This window comes from Lissotriton vulgaris, chromosome 2_1, assembly GCF_964263255.1.
Source record: "Lissotriton vulgaris chromosome 2_1, aLisVul1.2, whole genome shotgun sequence".
NCBI lineage: Eukaryota > Metazoa > Chordata > Amphibia > Caudata > Salamandridae > Lissotriton > Lissotriton vulgaris.
Genome location: NC_141687.1, coordinates 550,871,990 through 550,886,586, shown reverse-complemented (window position 1 = coordinate 550,886,586; position 14,597 = coordinate 550,871,990). Strand labels below are relative to the sequence as shown.

Sequence of the window (14,597 nt, the reverse complement as noted above, 5' to 3'; positions counted from 1 at the left end):
ATCAGTCTTGGCCCAGATCTGTGACTGGGGTGAATGTTTTGCCATTGTGCAACATTCCGTCCATCATCTTGTGTTTTTTGCTGTTCACCCTATGTGGGAAGGGTATGCCCAGACGTGGGTCCCGTGCTCACTAAGCCACTGTAGTCAAGCTATCCTGGCTGAAGACGGCTAATAGACAGAAACCGGTCCTAGGATCTTTGATTCCGGTCCAGGGAAGACATGGCTTGGCAGTTCGGGCTGGACTGTTCCCATGAGGCACAGGGTCAAGTCTGATTTGCATATGGCCATGTATGAACTGGGGTGGCATGGTGAGCAAAACAAAAAAGGATTAAACCCAGATCTGTGACTGGGGGTGAATGTTTTGCCATTGTGCAACATTCCGTCCATCATCTTGTGTTGTTTGTAGTTGGTGTCAAGGCCACAACGAAGCAGACCATTCATAATGCCGGGTAAAATGGGGCAAAGCCAAGGGAGGGGGCCCAGCCACAGCCAGCCGCGGACGGGCGCAGAAGGGCTGCCCTTGGCCCGGGCTTCGCCCGTGCGTCCCACGCTGCGGAAGCCGTGAGGTGAATTTAAGCACCTCCAGGCGCTAGAAGGTGGCGGCCTCGAGGCTGATGGGGCTTGCTGTCCCCTATGCCCCCTCCTCCTCACGACGCCTGTTGCCGGTGGAGAAATGCAGGTGTCAGCGGCTCCCGTGCTGCGGGAGCCGCGAGGTGAATTTAAGCACCTCGGGCGCTAGAAGGTGGCGTCGGCCTCGAGGCTGCTGGGACTTGCAGTCCCCTATGCCCCCTCCTCCTCACGATGCCTGTTGCCGGTGGAGAAATGCAGCTGTCAGCAGCTTTTTCAAACCGGCCTTACTCCTGATATGCTCTGTCATTATCTCTTATGAGTGTGGCTCAATTTGCATTCTACTTGGTTTGTATGTATGTTATATGATTTGGGATGGTTCGAGAGTCTTGCATACCACCTTGTCGTGACTCTATTTCCTTCTCTGCATCTAGTGCCTTTTCTTTTGTTAGGGCAAAACATCTGCGGGGTTCAAAGGAGGTGTGCTAGTATTGTGATTGTTTTGTAATTCAGTCAGTACCACATCCCAGCTGTTGGCAAGGTGGGGTCTTGAAAGAGCCTAGGGTACCTTCACGATGTAGGCTTTTGCCCATACTAATTATGAGGGCCTCCACACTATTGTGTGGGGGGTGGGTGGGGTCAGGAGGCTTCCACCTCTTGGTGATCAGCCTTTTGGCCACTATTATTGCCAGGTCAAGGAACCTGGAGGTCACTGTGTTCCTTCGGTTTCTGCGGAATAGGTGCAGTATGCATATGTGTCACTCATATGGGAGGGTGCGATCCATACATTGGGTCAGAGTGTCTGCTACATTCCTCCAATATGTAAGCAAGACAGGACATCTCCACAGCATGTGTAGTAAGTAAGTGTTAGTGTGCAAACATCTGGGCCATGCAGCGTCTCCCCGCTTAAAGTATTGGTAAATTTCCCAGGGTTGAGGTATGCTCTGTGCGTGATGTAAAATTGGATTTGTCGGAGGCAGGCATTCCTAGGGATTCGCGTTGGGTTTAGTATGACTGGGGTCCATTCGGAGTCTGTGAGTTGGCGGCCTATATCTTCCTCCCAGTGACGACAGAGCGGTTTAAGGTCTATTGCTGTGTCGTGTCGAATTGAGTTGGCGAACCATTTTATTAGAAGTACCCCTATCCCGTATATATTGTATGGTGAGATGCATCGCTGGCTCTGTGGACAGGTTCCCCCAGCTACCAGAAGGAGCAGTCTGTATTGAGCGGTGGAGTAGGAATCGACCCCGGGGTAGCTCGTCTTCCTCCACTAGTGTGTAGGGGATCAGGGTGCCCTCGATGAATAGGTCCCCTGTGTCCTGTAGCCCCGCTTTGTTCCAGCTACGCAGTTTGGCTGCCGTGGTAACTGTGGTGCCCCTAGGCGTCCCCTCCAGTGGCAAGGCAGGTGCGTATGGGATGACCCTACGTGTGATGTATAGCATTCTACAGTAGCATCTGCATGCGACGCTCAGAAGCAATGAGTCTGGTCTTTTGGTTGGTGCCCATGGGTGAAACAGCCCTTTCAGTTCTGAGAGAGGTAGTGGTTCACAGTTATACGCAGTGTCATCCCTGTGATGGTCTGCCATCCATCTGGCTATCCATTGGAGCTGTGCAGCCATGTAATATTGCTCTAGGTTTGGGGTCGCTAAGTCGCCCTGATCTAAAGGCAGGTATAGCTTGCCTATCGACACACAAAGTCTGGCGTACCCCCATATAAAGTCTTTTATCAGCCTTTCCAGTGGGCGAAAGAATGAGGGTAGGATGTAAATGGAAAGTTCACAAAGAAATATAGGAGATGAGGCAGAATCACTATTTTTGAGAGGTCCACCCTGCCTGTCACAGACAGCCGCAGCGTGTTCCAAAACTGTATCTGGGAACGGATCGCTGTTAGGGCTCTGCTCTGCCAAGGTTGCAATTCAGTAGGTCTGCTTGGCTTGTGTATATTCTGATTCCGAGATATTGGACCGTCTCTACACACCAGCGCACCTATACTCCATTTAAAATGGACTACTGGGTTGCTGCAATTGTCGCTAAAGGGGTAGAGGCAAGACTTGGAGGCGCTAACACATAACCCCGATATTAAGGCAAAGTCTCCTAGCTCCTGTGCCAACTGCTGGGGTACTTGGTGGCTATCTCCTATGTACAAAAGGAGGTCATCTGTATATGGAGATTTTGCATGCACGTCTCCCAGTGTAATGCCTTCACCCAGCACTTAGCGGAGTGCCTCCGCCACGGGTTCTATGGCCAATGAGAAAAGTAGTGGGAATACCAGGCATCCCTGTCTGGTCCCTTTATTCACTTGTATTGGGCCGGATGTGTATGCACCTATTTTTACACAGATCGACGGTGCAGCATATAGTAGATGCACTATGCCTATAAACCCCTCGCCCAAGTTGTATCTTGCCACTGTTGCAAATAAAAATCCCCACTCCAGATAGTCAAACGTTTTTCCAGATGTAATATTAGGCATCCTTAATTTGGCCAGTGTGGTGTTGAGTAAGTTGCAAGCACCTTAGATTTAGGGAGGTTCTCCGGGTGGAGACAAAACCATTTTGGTCTTTGTGTACCAGAGCAGGGATCACTTGCGTCAGTCTGTCTGCCAGACGTTTTGCCAGTACCTTATACTTTACATTAAGGAGAGCCAGTGGCCTATAGGATCCCAAGTCCATGTTTTTTTTATCAGGTTTAGGGAGTGAAGCCAAGTTTGCCTCATTCATTGAAGGGGAGACTCTCTGCTCACTCAGAGCCATTGTATAAAATGTGTGTAACGGGGGACCAATGATGTGGCATACGCCTTGTAGAATTCCGCTGGGAATTCATATAGGCTGGGTGCTTTTCCCGATGCCAGCGCTGCTATCGCACCACTGATCTCCTCAGGCATTATCGGGTCATTTAGCAGTTCTCTCTGCTCCAGTAGGCTTATAGTGTCTAGGAACCTGTTTATGGGTCCTTCCTCTTGGTGCCCCGTGCTCTGATACAGTGCGGCGTAATGACGCACCATTGCTGAGCGTATTACTCGTTGCGTATATATGGATTGTCCGGGGTCTATCCTAAGGGCAGCTATGAGTTGATGGGCTTGCTTCTGCCTTAGGAGCCACGCTAATGTTCTGCCTGCTCGGTCTGCAGTAGCGTACGTACGTGCCAAATGTCCAGTATAATTATGGCAGCGGGCCTTTCTAATAGGTCTGTGGGCTCTGCCCACATTTCGTCTAGGCGCCTTGTGTCCTCGCTACTCACAGCTTTGTTTATTTCCTGTCCCCAGAGTTGGTGTTCTACTCTGCTTAGCGCAGCGTCCAGTTGACTTCGTATATTCTAAGCAGCACTCAGGCAATGGGTGCTGCTTAGAAGCTTAAAGGCACCCCATTCTATGAATGTGTCTCCTGTTGACTGGCTGTTGTTCTCAAACTTCTCTAGGATGACCACCCCTAGGGAGGAGCCAAACGCCTGGTCCTCGAGTGAAACAGGCCTTAGCTGCCACATGGGGATGCAAGAGGGGTCCACATCCCAAGTTAGGTGCAGAAGCTGTGGGTTGTGATCTGAGTGTGTTTGCCCTAGGTACTCAATATGCTTAATGAGTGGGGACAGGACATGTGAGCCGTCTAACTAATACACTGGAGAGCCTGGCAAGGAATGAGGTCTGCTCCACGTCTAGCGTGCAAATGGAGCCCATAAGAATTATTTGTCAGATCAACCCACCTTTCAAAAATATATACCGGCACTCTGGATCTATGTCTACCTCCTCCTCCACAAAGGGAACTCCCGCCTTTATCCATATCAGCTTTCCGCATGCCTGGGAGGGAAAGTTAGTGCTGTATACCCGCCCCCTCCAGCGTTTGCAAAGGTGACAGGCTTCTTCGTGGATGAGGTGTATCTCCTGTAAAAAGGCTATTGTAGCTTGTCTGCGCTGAAGGTATGATTACATGCAGTATCTGCGAGTAGGTGTATGTATGCCCCTCACGTTCCAAGTAAGGATATTAGTCTGTGCCATGAACAAGTAGTGTGCCTTCCTGTAACAAGTGGGGTTGGATCACTGTTGAGTGTCAGTCCAACCCTTGGGGGCAAAACCGGGGAAAACAAAAATTCCAAAAAAGGGTGCACAACAGTGTGATTCATAATGTTATGAGGGCAAACACATGGTAGTTGTTTGTCCAAACTGCAAAGCCCAACCGTGGCAACTAACTTGTTAGATATGGTTAAATGTTGGGGTGTGTATTACAGGTTTATGCGTGCTGGACATTTCCTCAATGTTATCTCCAGATAAGTGGTAGCTCCTTTTGGGCTTAGGGTGCTACCATGCCCTAAACTTAACTGAGTATGCTGGTTCCTATATTGTTCTTGGTGGGCTATACCTACGCCCTAGTGCATGGGCTGCATCAGTATTTCAACATAACAATGGAACAGCATTTAATAAACCTTTACTCAAGCAATACTTTACTGATTGTTCCGATTATATTGTCCGATGTCTGCGGCGTGATATCCGGCAGCTGCAAAGAGTCTAGCTCATCAGATCTGGCTGGCAGCGACCCAGACATGCTCACGGAGGGGACGAATTGTGTCTCTGATTTCAGAGAAATTGCGGTTTGTTCGGATTGCTGCAGCCACATGGAAGGCCTCTTGACTTTCTAATTGTCTCTACTCCTTGTCCGGAATCGGACAGCGTCGATTTCTTCTGCCCTGTTGGGGGAGTGCACTGCTGCGGTCGGCTTGGGCCCCGTCAGCAGGTATGATTCTTCCAGCCAGTCCCAGACCTCAGACGGCGCATTGAAGAAACGAGCAGTTCCCTTCGTGGTGACTTGTAATTTGGCTGGGAAGATTAAGAAATATTCGATGCTTAAGTCGCGAAGTTTATGCCTCACCTCGCTAGAGGACCCTCTTATTGCTTGTACCTGGAGCGTATAATGTGGGAATAGCATTATTTGATGGTTCTGTATTTTAGTTTCATTGAGTTTACGGGCCTCCCTTAGCACCGCGTCCCCTGTCCCTGTAATTCAACAGCCTGAAGAGGAGCGGCCTTGGTCTGGCTCCTGGGGGCAGCCTGCGAGCCAGCACACGGTAGGCATGTTCCACCACAAAATGAGCCTATAGTGTGTCTTACAGGAGCAGATCCCTCAACCAGGGCTCAACATATGCAACGGGGTCTTGTCCGTCCTCCGCTTCAGGCAGGCCCACCAATCGGATATTATTTCAGCAGGAGCAGGCTCCCGCATCCTCCTGCATCCTCCAACCTGTTCTCCAGCATATTTACCCGCTCCACAAGAGCCTGCAGTGATGCTGCATGGCTTCTGGTGGTCGGCTTCTTTACCAGCAATGTTTGCTCGTTGGCTTGTACCTTGTCCGAAAGTGTATGGTGGTGTGTTCACAGTAGCATAAAGTCTGACCCAACCCTGTCTGTTTTGGTCTCTAGCGTGGTACAGGTATGTTCCAGGACGGCTCCCAACCACTCCACTGCGGTCAGGACAGAGTCAATTTTTGTGGAGAGTTCCATGAACAGCGCCTTTGTCTCATGTTCTGCCGTCGATTGTCTGGCTTCCTGTATCTCTGGTTGTGTCGCTGTGTGGTGCCTGTCACCCAGATGCCTGTTGGTCACACCTGTGTTGCAGTGCAGCTACCCCACTTGGCCAGTACTTTTCTATTCACAGGTGCTGCAGACTCTATAATGCCACACAGATCCGTTGTGAGGCAGCCCTCCGTGGTATGCAACAAGCAAGCTTTAAGTGCTCCATTTTTCCCTCAGCAGTCAAAAAAGTGGGGAGGGATGGACTGTGAGGAGAGTCAATCTCACAGTTATGTTTTTCACTGGGTGCCAGGGTTCCACTGTTGCGATGAGCGCCGTCCCTGGGGTTACGGCTGACTGGTTGGCCCCTTCCCAATCGGTCCAGCACTACCATGTTCCTGGCATGTACAACTTCCACTAACCGCAGGGCCCAGGGGACCAGGCTCCCCCCCACCAGTGTTCATGTGGTGCGGCGACTTGCCCAGATCTGCTCCGCCAGTCCATGGCCCTCGTTCTGCACCACTCTGGCCCTCCAGCGGTAGTGCAGGCTCCCACTCACCGGCTTCCCTGCCACTGCACTCTTTCCGCCGAGACGTGGGACGCTTGGATGGTGGCCACATGCCCTCCTTTCCTCCTCTTCTGCTCCGCAGACTGCTACCTCACTTCATCAGATTTCCTTGTGCTCTCTGTATATGCTGCTGCAGGGCCCTGTCCCCTCCTTCCACTACCCAAGCTCCCGGCTTTCTCCCTGCACAGGCCTCTGTTTTGGGTTAGCCAGGGGCCCGATGCCACTCCCATTAGGGACCGTTTCAGAAAACACCGGCCCGTGCCTGCTTTCCGCTGCTGTTGTGGCATGGCCGTCACCAGCCTCACCTTGTGTCTCGCTTGAGCTGGTCACATAGCATATGGGATGGAGACTTTCCTCTCCATGACCTCAGTTTGCTGCGATCCCACTGTTTCCGGAGCATCCGCCATGCAGGGTCCAGCTCCATGCACCACCGGCAATCAAAAGCTCTGCGTTCGTTCACCCTTGTTTCTGTTCTTCTGTCTGGGGTGGTGCCTCCAAGTAGCGTCAGGATGAGCCGCTTGGCTGCCGGCACATTCTCCGGCTGCGAAACTGCTGTTGCAGTCACAGCCTCAGTGAAGGGGCGAAGAGCTGGCGCCCAATGATGCTTAGGGTCTTCAGAGCTCCAGGAGATCCCAGCACATTGTGTTTGGTCTGGTTAGCACCATTTACAGGATAATAGGGAGATCGTCCGATTGGAGAGCTAGAGTCTGAGTCCGCCATGTTGGCTGGTTAGCCATGCCCCCGAGAGCCAACACGCCCTTGTAACGGCAAACAGACTCGATGCATAGGGGGTTCAGATCCAGCAGCTCCACAAGGGATTGCAGTCTTCCAAATTACACAGACGACAGGCCAGACCTCGGGGAGACATCAAAACACCACCTGTGTTGTAGAGCCTTGAAGAGTCTATGGAACAGTAGGGTCCACAAGCCAGTCGTCGTCGTCATCGAGGTGCCTGCAGCTGCAGGGGAGTGACTTCTTCAATCCAAGGAAGATTCCTTCTTGTTATCATTGATTCACAGAGAGTCCTTGTGACCCTGGAGGATGCATGGCCACTGAGTTTGCTGAGACTTTGCAGAACACGTGGAACAAAGTTGCAGTAGGAGCCATCCTACTAGTAGCAGCCTTGTCTTGGTTCCAGATGAAGTCAAGTGTCCAGCAGCAGAAGAGTCTTTCTTTAAAATCTTGCAGTATAATCTTGTCTAGACGAATCCTGGGTTCCACCCTCAGGGAAACCCTTAAGCAACCCACTTGCAGTGACCCACCTATCAGGGGGGGTCAGGGATGCTACCCGGGTGAACTGACCAGACAGATGCTCCCAGGGGCCTCTACTTATCTTGCTTTCAAGATGGCAGAATTAAGTGGCCATCTGGCATAGCTCTAGACACCTTGAGGGGAGGAGCTGGACAGGTGGGAGGTCACTCCCCTGTCCTTTGTGTGGTTTAGTGCAAGAGTGAAAAACAAGAGCTCCTGGACTACTGCAAACTAGTTTATGCAAGGATGGCACCAAAAGTGCCCTTCAAAGCAGTCTAGTAGCACTCAGGAGTACCCCCACCCTAGCCGAGAGACATCTAATTCTAAAGCAGATGGGCTAATGTCTCTCCTTTACATGAAATCCTTTGTTTGAGCCTTACCCTGCCCGAGTTAGGCTCATCATCAGGAGGTCAGAACAGTGTCTGGGATTGGGGGCAGCACTTTATTGCATGTAGCCCCTACAAGGTAACACAGTTAGACATGCAACTACAACTGGAATCGATGTAGTTGTATGATTCCAACATGTTTGATACCAAACATGACTAGGATGGGGTATGTATTTGGACATCTCGTATTGACAAGTGTCAACTATATACCTTAAGAGGGCTTCTCTAAACTTACAAAGCCCAGAGAATGGAGTCCAGCATTTGTATGGGTGCCTCTGCTTGTGAGGGGGCACACTCACACTTAGGACCATGCGCCCTGCCCTTGGATTGAAGGGCCTACCTTAGGGGTGGCTTATAGGTTTTAAGTGCAGTGACTGGGTTAGAAACTAAACCTTAGTTTGCATGGGCTCCGATGGGTGGCATAATACATGATGCAGCCCAGGGGAGACCTGTGGTGTACCAATGCCCTGGGTACCTCAGTACCATATACTAGGGATTTACGGGGGTACCCGAGAATGCTAATTGTGGGGTGCACAAAGTACTTACCAAACCAATTTAGGGGAGAGAGCACCAGCACTTGGTTCCTGGTTAGCAGGATCCCAGTGTAAACACACTGCCACCAGGCAAAAAGTTGGGGCTGCCATGTCAGAAAGATCCTACTTTCCTACATCAGGAACACTGATAGTGATGCATGAAAGCAAACAAAGACAGTCGGACAGATCAAGTATTTTACTGCAGATGTGCACATGAGTTACTTCTCAGATGCAGGCAGGGCACAAGTCCCCCCAAAAAAGTGCGGGGACTATCCAAGTTAGGCAGTATGCAAGTAACATCATGGCATGTGGACATCACAACCCATGACCTCAAAGGAAGTGACAACAAAAGAAGTGCCAAGACCTCTCACACATGTTTAGCAGGTCTATTATGAATACATTTGAGCACATTACAATATATAACAAATGAGATTTTGCATTGTGGTTGTGCCCAAAAGGTGACGCAAAATATGGGAGTCAACTTATACATTTAGGGGCATAGTTACAAGCTGTGTGCACCGCCCCATCGTCACTTTTTGTGAGGTTCTGGTGGCACATAGGGCTTAGCCATATCTACTAGGCCACATAAAGCCACCATGCATGAATTTTCATGGTCTTGTAGATATGGAGTAAGGAGAGGCAAGCCTTTGCCTTACTCTGCGTGAAAGAGGCGTTCCATGGCAGTGGGTGTTCCCACTCCACACTCATGAAATTTGATGCTGCCCCTGATTTACAACATCGGGTAAACCTGGGCAGCGCCAAAACATTGCACCTCCCTAGAGAAGGCATAACGAGGAGAAATGTTTACATTTCTCATAGTTTTTTCCTTTTTCCACGTGTGCTGCATACTGCAGCACACATGGGAAGAGGGAAAAACCTCTCATAATTGTTTTTGTGCAGGAAGGTGTCCATTCTTGCACAAAAACAATCAGGCCAATAACCCAGGCACCCTTCTACTGTGGTGCATGGATACCTGCATTGGCTCATGGCTGCAAATTGCGCACTGGTGCTAGCTCAAAGGACAGGAAAGCACTGTATGTTGTAAATGCGATACATTCCTATACTTTCAAATTGGTGTAGGGCAGCACAGTAAAATGATCTATGATGCTGCCCTACGCCAATTCTTTGAAAATATGCCCCTTACATTTTAAAATTCTGCCATGAAAATAATCAGGAACAAGGTGAAACATGGCAGTGTTAGAAACGGGATCCCTGCCTGGCCAAGGCTCGCGCCAAAGTCAGTCAGAGATCACCATTCCCAAGTCAGGGTAAGGGAGTTACAAACCAAGATAAGCCCTGCTCACCCTCTAGGTAACTTGACGCGAGCAGCAAGGCTAATCTCAGAGGCGATGTGTAAAGAGTTTGCGCGCGCACCCAGCAACAACACCCAAGGCCCACCACAAAGGTTATATAAAAAAATAGCCTTTGTATTATAGCAAAAACACACTTTACAATGTGCCAACAGGCACGGGCAGAATTTACAGGGGATTATGTACCGGACAGGGCCACATGGACCACCGTCAGGGGTAGGCACTTTTAGAATTAGTACTTGTTGTAATTAGCACTTTGTAGGAGTAATAACACTTGTAGGTATAACACTTAGGACATAGACATATAGTGACTGTAGCACCAAAATAGTAAATGTAGCACACAACCAGTAATCACTGGTAAAGGGTAAATACCTCCTACGCAACCCTAACCACCTTAGGAAAATCACGCAGGGAACTAGGACCTTAATATCAGGACCTATAGAAGCACAAAACAATCACCTAAGTAGGTCACATTTAGCAAAGGTAAAGAAACATAAAACAATCACCTAAGCAGGTCACATTTAGCAAAGGTAAAGAAACATAAAACAATCACCTAAGCAGGTCACATTTAGCAAAGGTAATAACAATTGCACAGGAATCACATTAGCAAGTAAATCATAAATTGCGCAAGGTGCACATGGCACAACACTAGAACTGTCCCCCAGGCTACTGGCCTCACAAGGGCTGAAATGCCCTTAGTCCAAAATGTCAGGGCAGGCTGGGCAGGCAGTCAAGAACACAAACCTAAACGTGGCAACTGCCCACAAAGTGCTGGGCAGCTGTAAAGTAATGATGAGCCAACGTTGGAGCCTTGTGGGCTCAAGAACAATGGTGAGGGGGCCAAACACAGCGTGGGAGCCTCGGGGCTCTAACCAACTAACTGTGCCCCCAAGAGCCTCGCTGGGCTCTAAACAAAACAATGGCACTCAAGAGCCTCTCTGGGCTCATGAAACAAAGAAATGCAGCCTCACTGGGTGGTGGAGCCTCTCAGGGCTCTAAAGCCACTGTGGGCTGGAGCCTCTCGGGGCTCAAAGAACAATGTGGCCCAAACGTCGGAGTCCTTCCTCGGGGGACTCTGTATCTTACAATGCCCACGAGCCTCGTGGGCTCTTCAGAAATGCCCTGGAGCTCTAGCACCAAATGCCCCACTGGTCGGGGTCCCGCTCGGGGGAATCGGGCACCAACCCTTGCCCTCAGAGGAACCCGCACTCACCAGGCTGCCGCGGCGGGGGTGCCTCGTCTGGACTGCTCCTCGGCGGGTCTTCACGAGAGCTCCCGCTCCTCAGGGGCTCTGTCCACACTTCTCCCTCTCTCTCCGGGGCTCTCCCCCGCTTTTGGGAGCCCCGGGGGGGTGAAAGACCAGGCGCCGGCTCTCTCCTTCCACCGGAGCACGGGGTGGGCTCCCGTCCGCTTCCGGTTACAGGTGGCAACACTTCCGGGTCGCGCTGCAGGCTCCTTCTCGCTCCGCTGCTGCGGGGCGGGACTTCCGGCCGGGCCGCACTACAATTGGCCGGCCGGCCAACCACTTCCGGGTCATCGCGGGCAGCGCGGCGGCCCGTCTAGGCACTGTAGGCGGGGGCTAAATCAACCTAGGGGTAGGCTCCCTCGAGGTAAATTAAAATATAAAAATAGCGGCCAGGCCCCTGGTGGGGTGGGCACCTGCCAGGGGACAAAATAATAGAAAATAAGTGAGGTGGGCACTCGCCAAGGCAACCACAAGCAGGGTGGGCACCTGCACAGCAAGCAAAGCGCTCCCAGTGCTAGAGGAAAAGTAAAGCGCTCCTCAGCGCTAATAGGGAAAGGAAAGCGCTCCCAGTGCTAAAGGCACCAAAAAGTCCAGCAAGAATCTGTAGGCAGGCAGGGGGGCAAGGCTGGGCCCAGAGCCAGCTCACTGGGTCTCTAGGCAGGGAGACAATCCAAGTGGCGGTCCTCCTGGCCCCAGCAACAGCAGCAGCCCCCTCTGGTAGGATCCTGGAACAGAACAGAACCACATGTAAGGGGATACAGCCCCTTCTTATACTGTAAATCCTTTGTCTTTGTCACAGGGTGAGGGGAGAAACCAGTCACAGCTGGTTTTGGAGCACCCTTGATGTGCTCAGCCCCTCACTCTATTCACTGGCAGGGCTAGGGTCATCAGTCGCACCGCAGGGGGCGGAGCCAGCATTGTGTGGGGAAAGCCCAGCCCTATTCAGGAACCAGGTGCACTCCTCCCCAGCCATCAGCATGCTAATCTCCACACTCACCACTGGGCAGAGTCATCCAGACTTCCTGGAGCCAGGCTTGCCAGCCAGCTCCAGCCAATCACACGCCAGGCACATTTTACACTGATATGCCAACTCCTAGAAGTGGCACTTCTACACAAGACACAATCATGCCACATACATCATTGCGAAGCATTCACTCTCACAAGTTCGCACATACCAAACACGAGCCTGCACTCCCCACGCATCAGGAACTACCAGGGACACAGACATTCCCCATGCATTCCTATGGGAGGGCAGGCCAGCCTTACCACACGCATGCACTTTACTCTGGGACACAGGGAAAAAGTGCGCAGAGACCAAAAATCATCAACACAGATCACATATTAAAAGCAAAAAGATTAGGGGTGAACCTGCCATAAGGGCCAAGTCCAACAGGCAGTAAATCCATTCTGTTTAATTGGTTGCATAATCTGCATTTTAATTGTCTTATGGGTGTCAGGGCACCTGCTGCAGAAATCTTTGTGTGCCAACTAAATCACAGGGAATAATAATAATGGTAAGATAACTCTGGAGGTTAATGTATTTGCTGGAGAGATCTGTGTTTTGTCTAGTCCCAGTTTTGAATCAAAGTAGCATAGAGGGTTAATATGTCTCCGGCAAAGCACATTACATAACGCATAGATGACAGATTTTAATTTAATTTAAATGGGTAAGCGAGTTACTGCTTTAATACAGAGATCCTTTTGTTACTTGCAGTTCATAAATTGTAATCCTTCTAATATTGCAGAGTGAGCGATGAAGGACATGTGACTCCTACACCTTGTAACCCTCATCTAACACATCCTGCACATAGATTTACACACACATGATTTATTGTCAATGTATAATGTGCACGTAGGATGTAAAGCGCTCTTACTATCTGCATTGGAGAGAGTAGCGCTATAAAAGAAATAAAACAAAACAGTGGTATTTAAATTTTTATTTCTATAAATACTGAACCAGACCAACACATCTGACATTCCTACAGTGCATGCATATGTCTCATATACAAGGACGGAGCAAAGTCAAAACAATGCCTCTCTTGAGTACCTATGAAGTGATAACAAGCTGCTTGCTTTTGTTTCCCCTCCAGTGCATCTAGATGTGAGGCTCCCGATAGCTCCCAGCCGGGATACTCCAACCTAAGGGGGTCTGATGGCACCTTAACTTCGGCCTTTGTTATGGGCGGAGCTGGGATCTGATAAGCCCCTTCCCGCTTGCACATTGCTGCTCGGAAGGAAAGCATAACATGCAGGTGCTGCTGAAAGTGTCCTGGTCTCTACATTACACCAAGACGAGCTCAGCATATTTCTGTGCAGTCCAACTTTTAGGCAGGGTCGACGACGTCCACCCTGTGAAAAGAGTGGGTAGACGCTGACGCAGTATACCCGTGTGTGCCCTCGACTTGTGCACTGGAGACAGGTGTTTTAAAGATGTCTAAATAGTGTGCAGTCTCTTGCTTGCTGTGTAAACATCCCAAGACCTTAGGGAAATGAGGGCCTGCAGGTACTACTATAGTTATTATCAAGCGGATTCTCGCCCTCCTTTACTGTTACTACCTTTGGGTTTTCCCCACTCTCTTCGACTGCCCCTTTATTGTTCGTCTTTCCATCACTATCTGTCAATTTTGCACTATATCATCTATGTTGAAGCTCCTTTCACTTATTGTCACTTTATATGTTATCCTTAGTCATCGTCTCTCTCTCTCTCTCTCTCTCTCTCTCTCTCTCTCTCTCTCTCTCTCTCTCCCTCCCTCCCCCTCCCTATCTTGCATTCTTAAGCAATGTGACTTTCAAAGCAGAAAGGCTCACTTGCTGTAAATTAATTTAAATCAGTGGAATGCTTTGAAGCAAAAGAACAAATCAGTAAAAGCAGGCGTGTGAACGAAATGCAGAACACTACAGTCCGAGATTATCAGACAGTATAGAGTATAGTTAGATAGATATGGAGTGCACCTACTGCACATTCTTTTAATGCGTCAACTGTTGCACATGCCTAAACGCGTCCTACCTGATGCCTGATGTATTTTATCATTCCAGTGTCCTTTTTCCCTTCCAGATTAGCTTCCGACATTTTCTTTTTCAGTGAAGGCGTACGAAGGCACGATTTGTCGGGGCACTGTGGAAAACGACAACACAATAATTATTAGGTTGCAAGAAAAAAAACATAAGCTCTAAATAACACATGATGTCACCAGGAATGCTGGATAAGCCCGCAGCACCTTTTTCCTAAGACTCAACTTTGG

General features: G+C 49.9%; 1 protein-coding gene across 1 annotated transcript in view; it reads right to left on the bottom strand.

The window, feature by feature from the left end:
- UNC80 (unc-80 subunit of NALCN channel complex) overlaps nucleotides 1-14,597 on the bottom strand; it is a 2,521,865-nt gene that overhangs the window by 1,378,196 nt on the left and 1,129,072 nt on the right. The window contains exon 30 of the mRNA XM_086955549.1: nucleotides 14,363-14,470. Within this exon, the coding sequence (XP_086811675.1) occupies nucleotides 14,363-14,470 (108 nt within the window). The remainder of the gene's footprint in view (nucleotides 1-14,362; nucleotides 14,471-14,597) is intronic.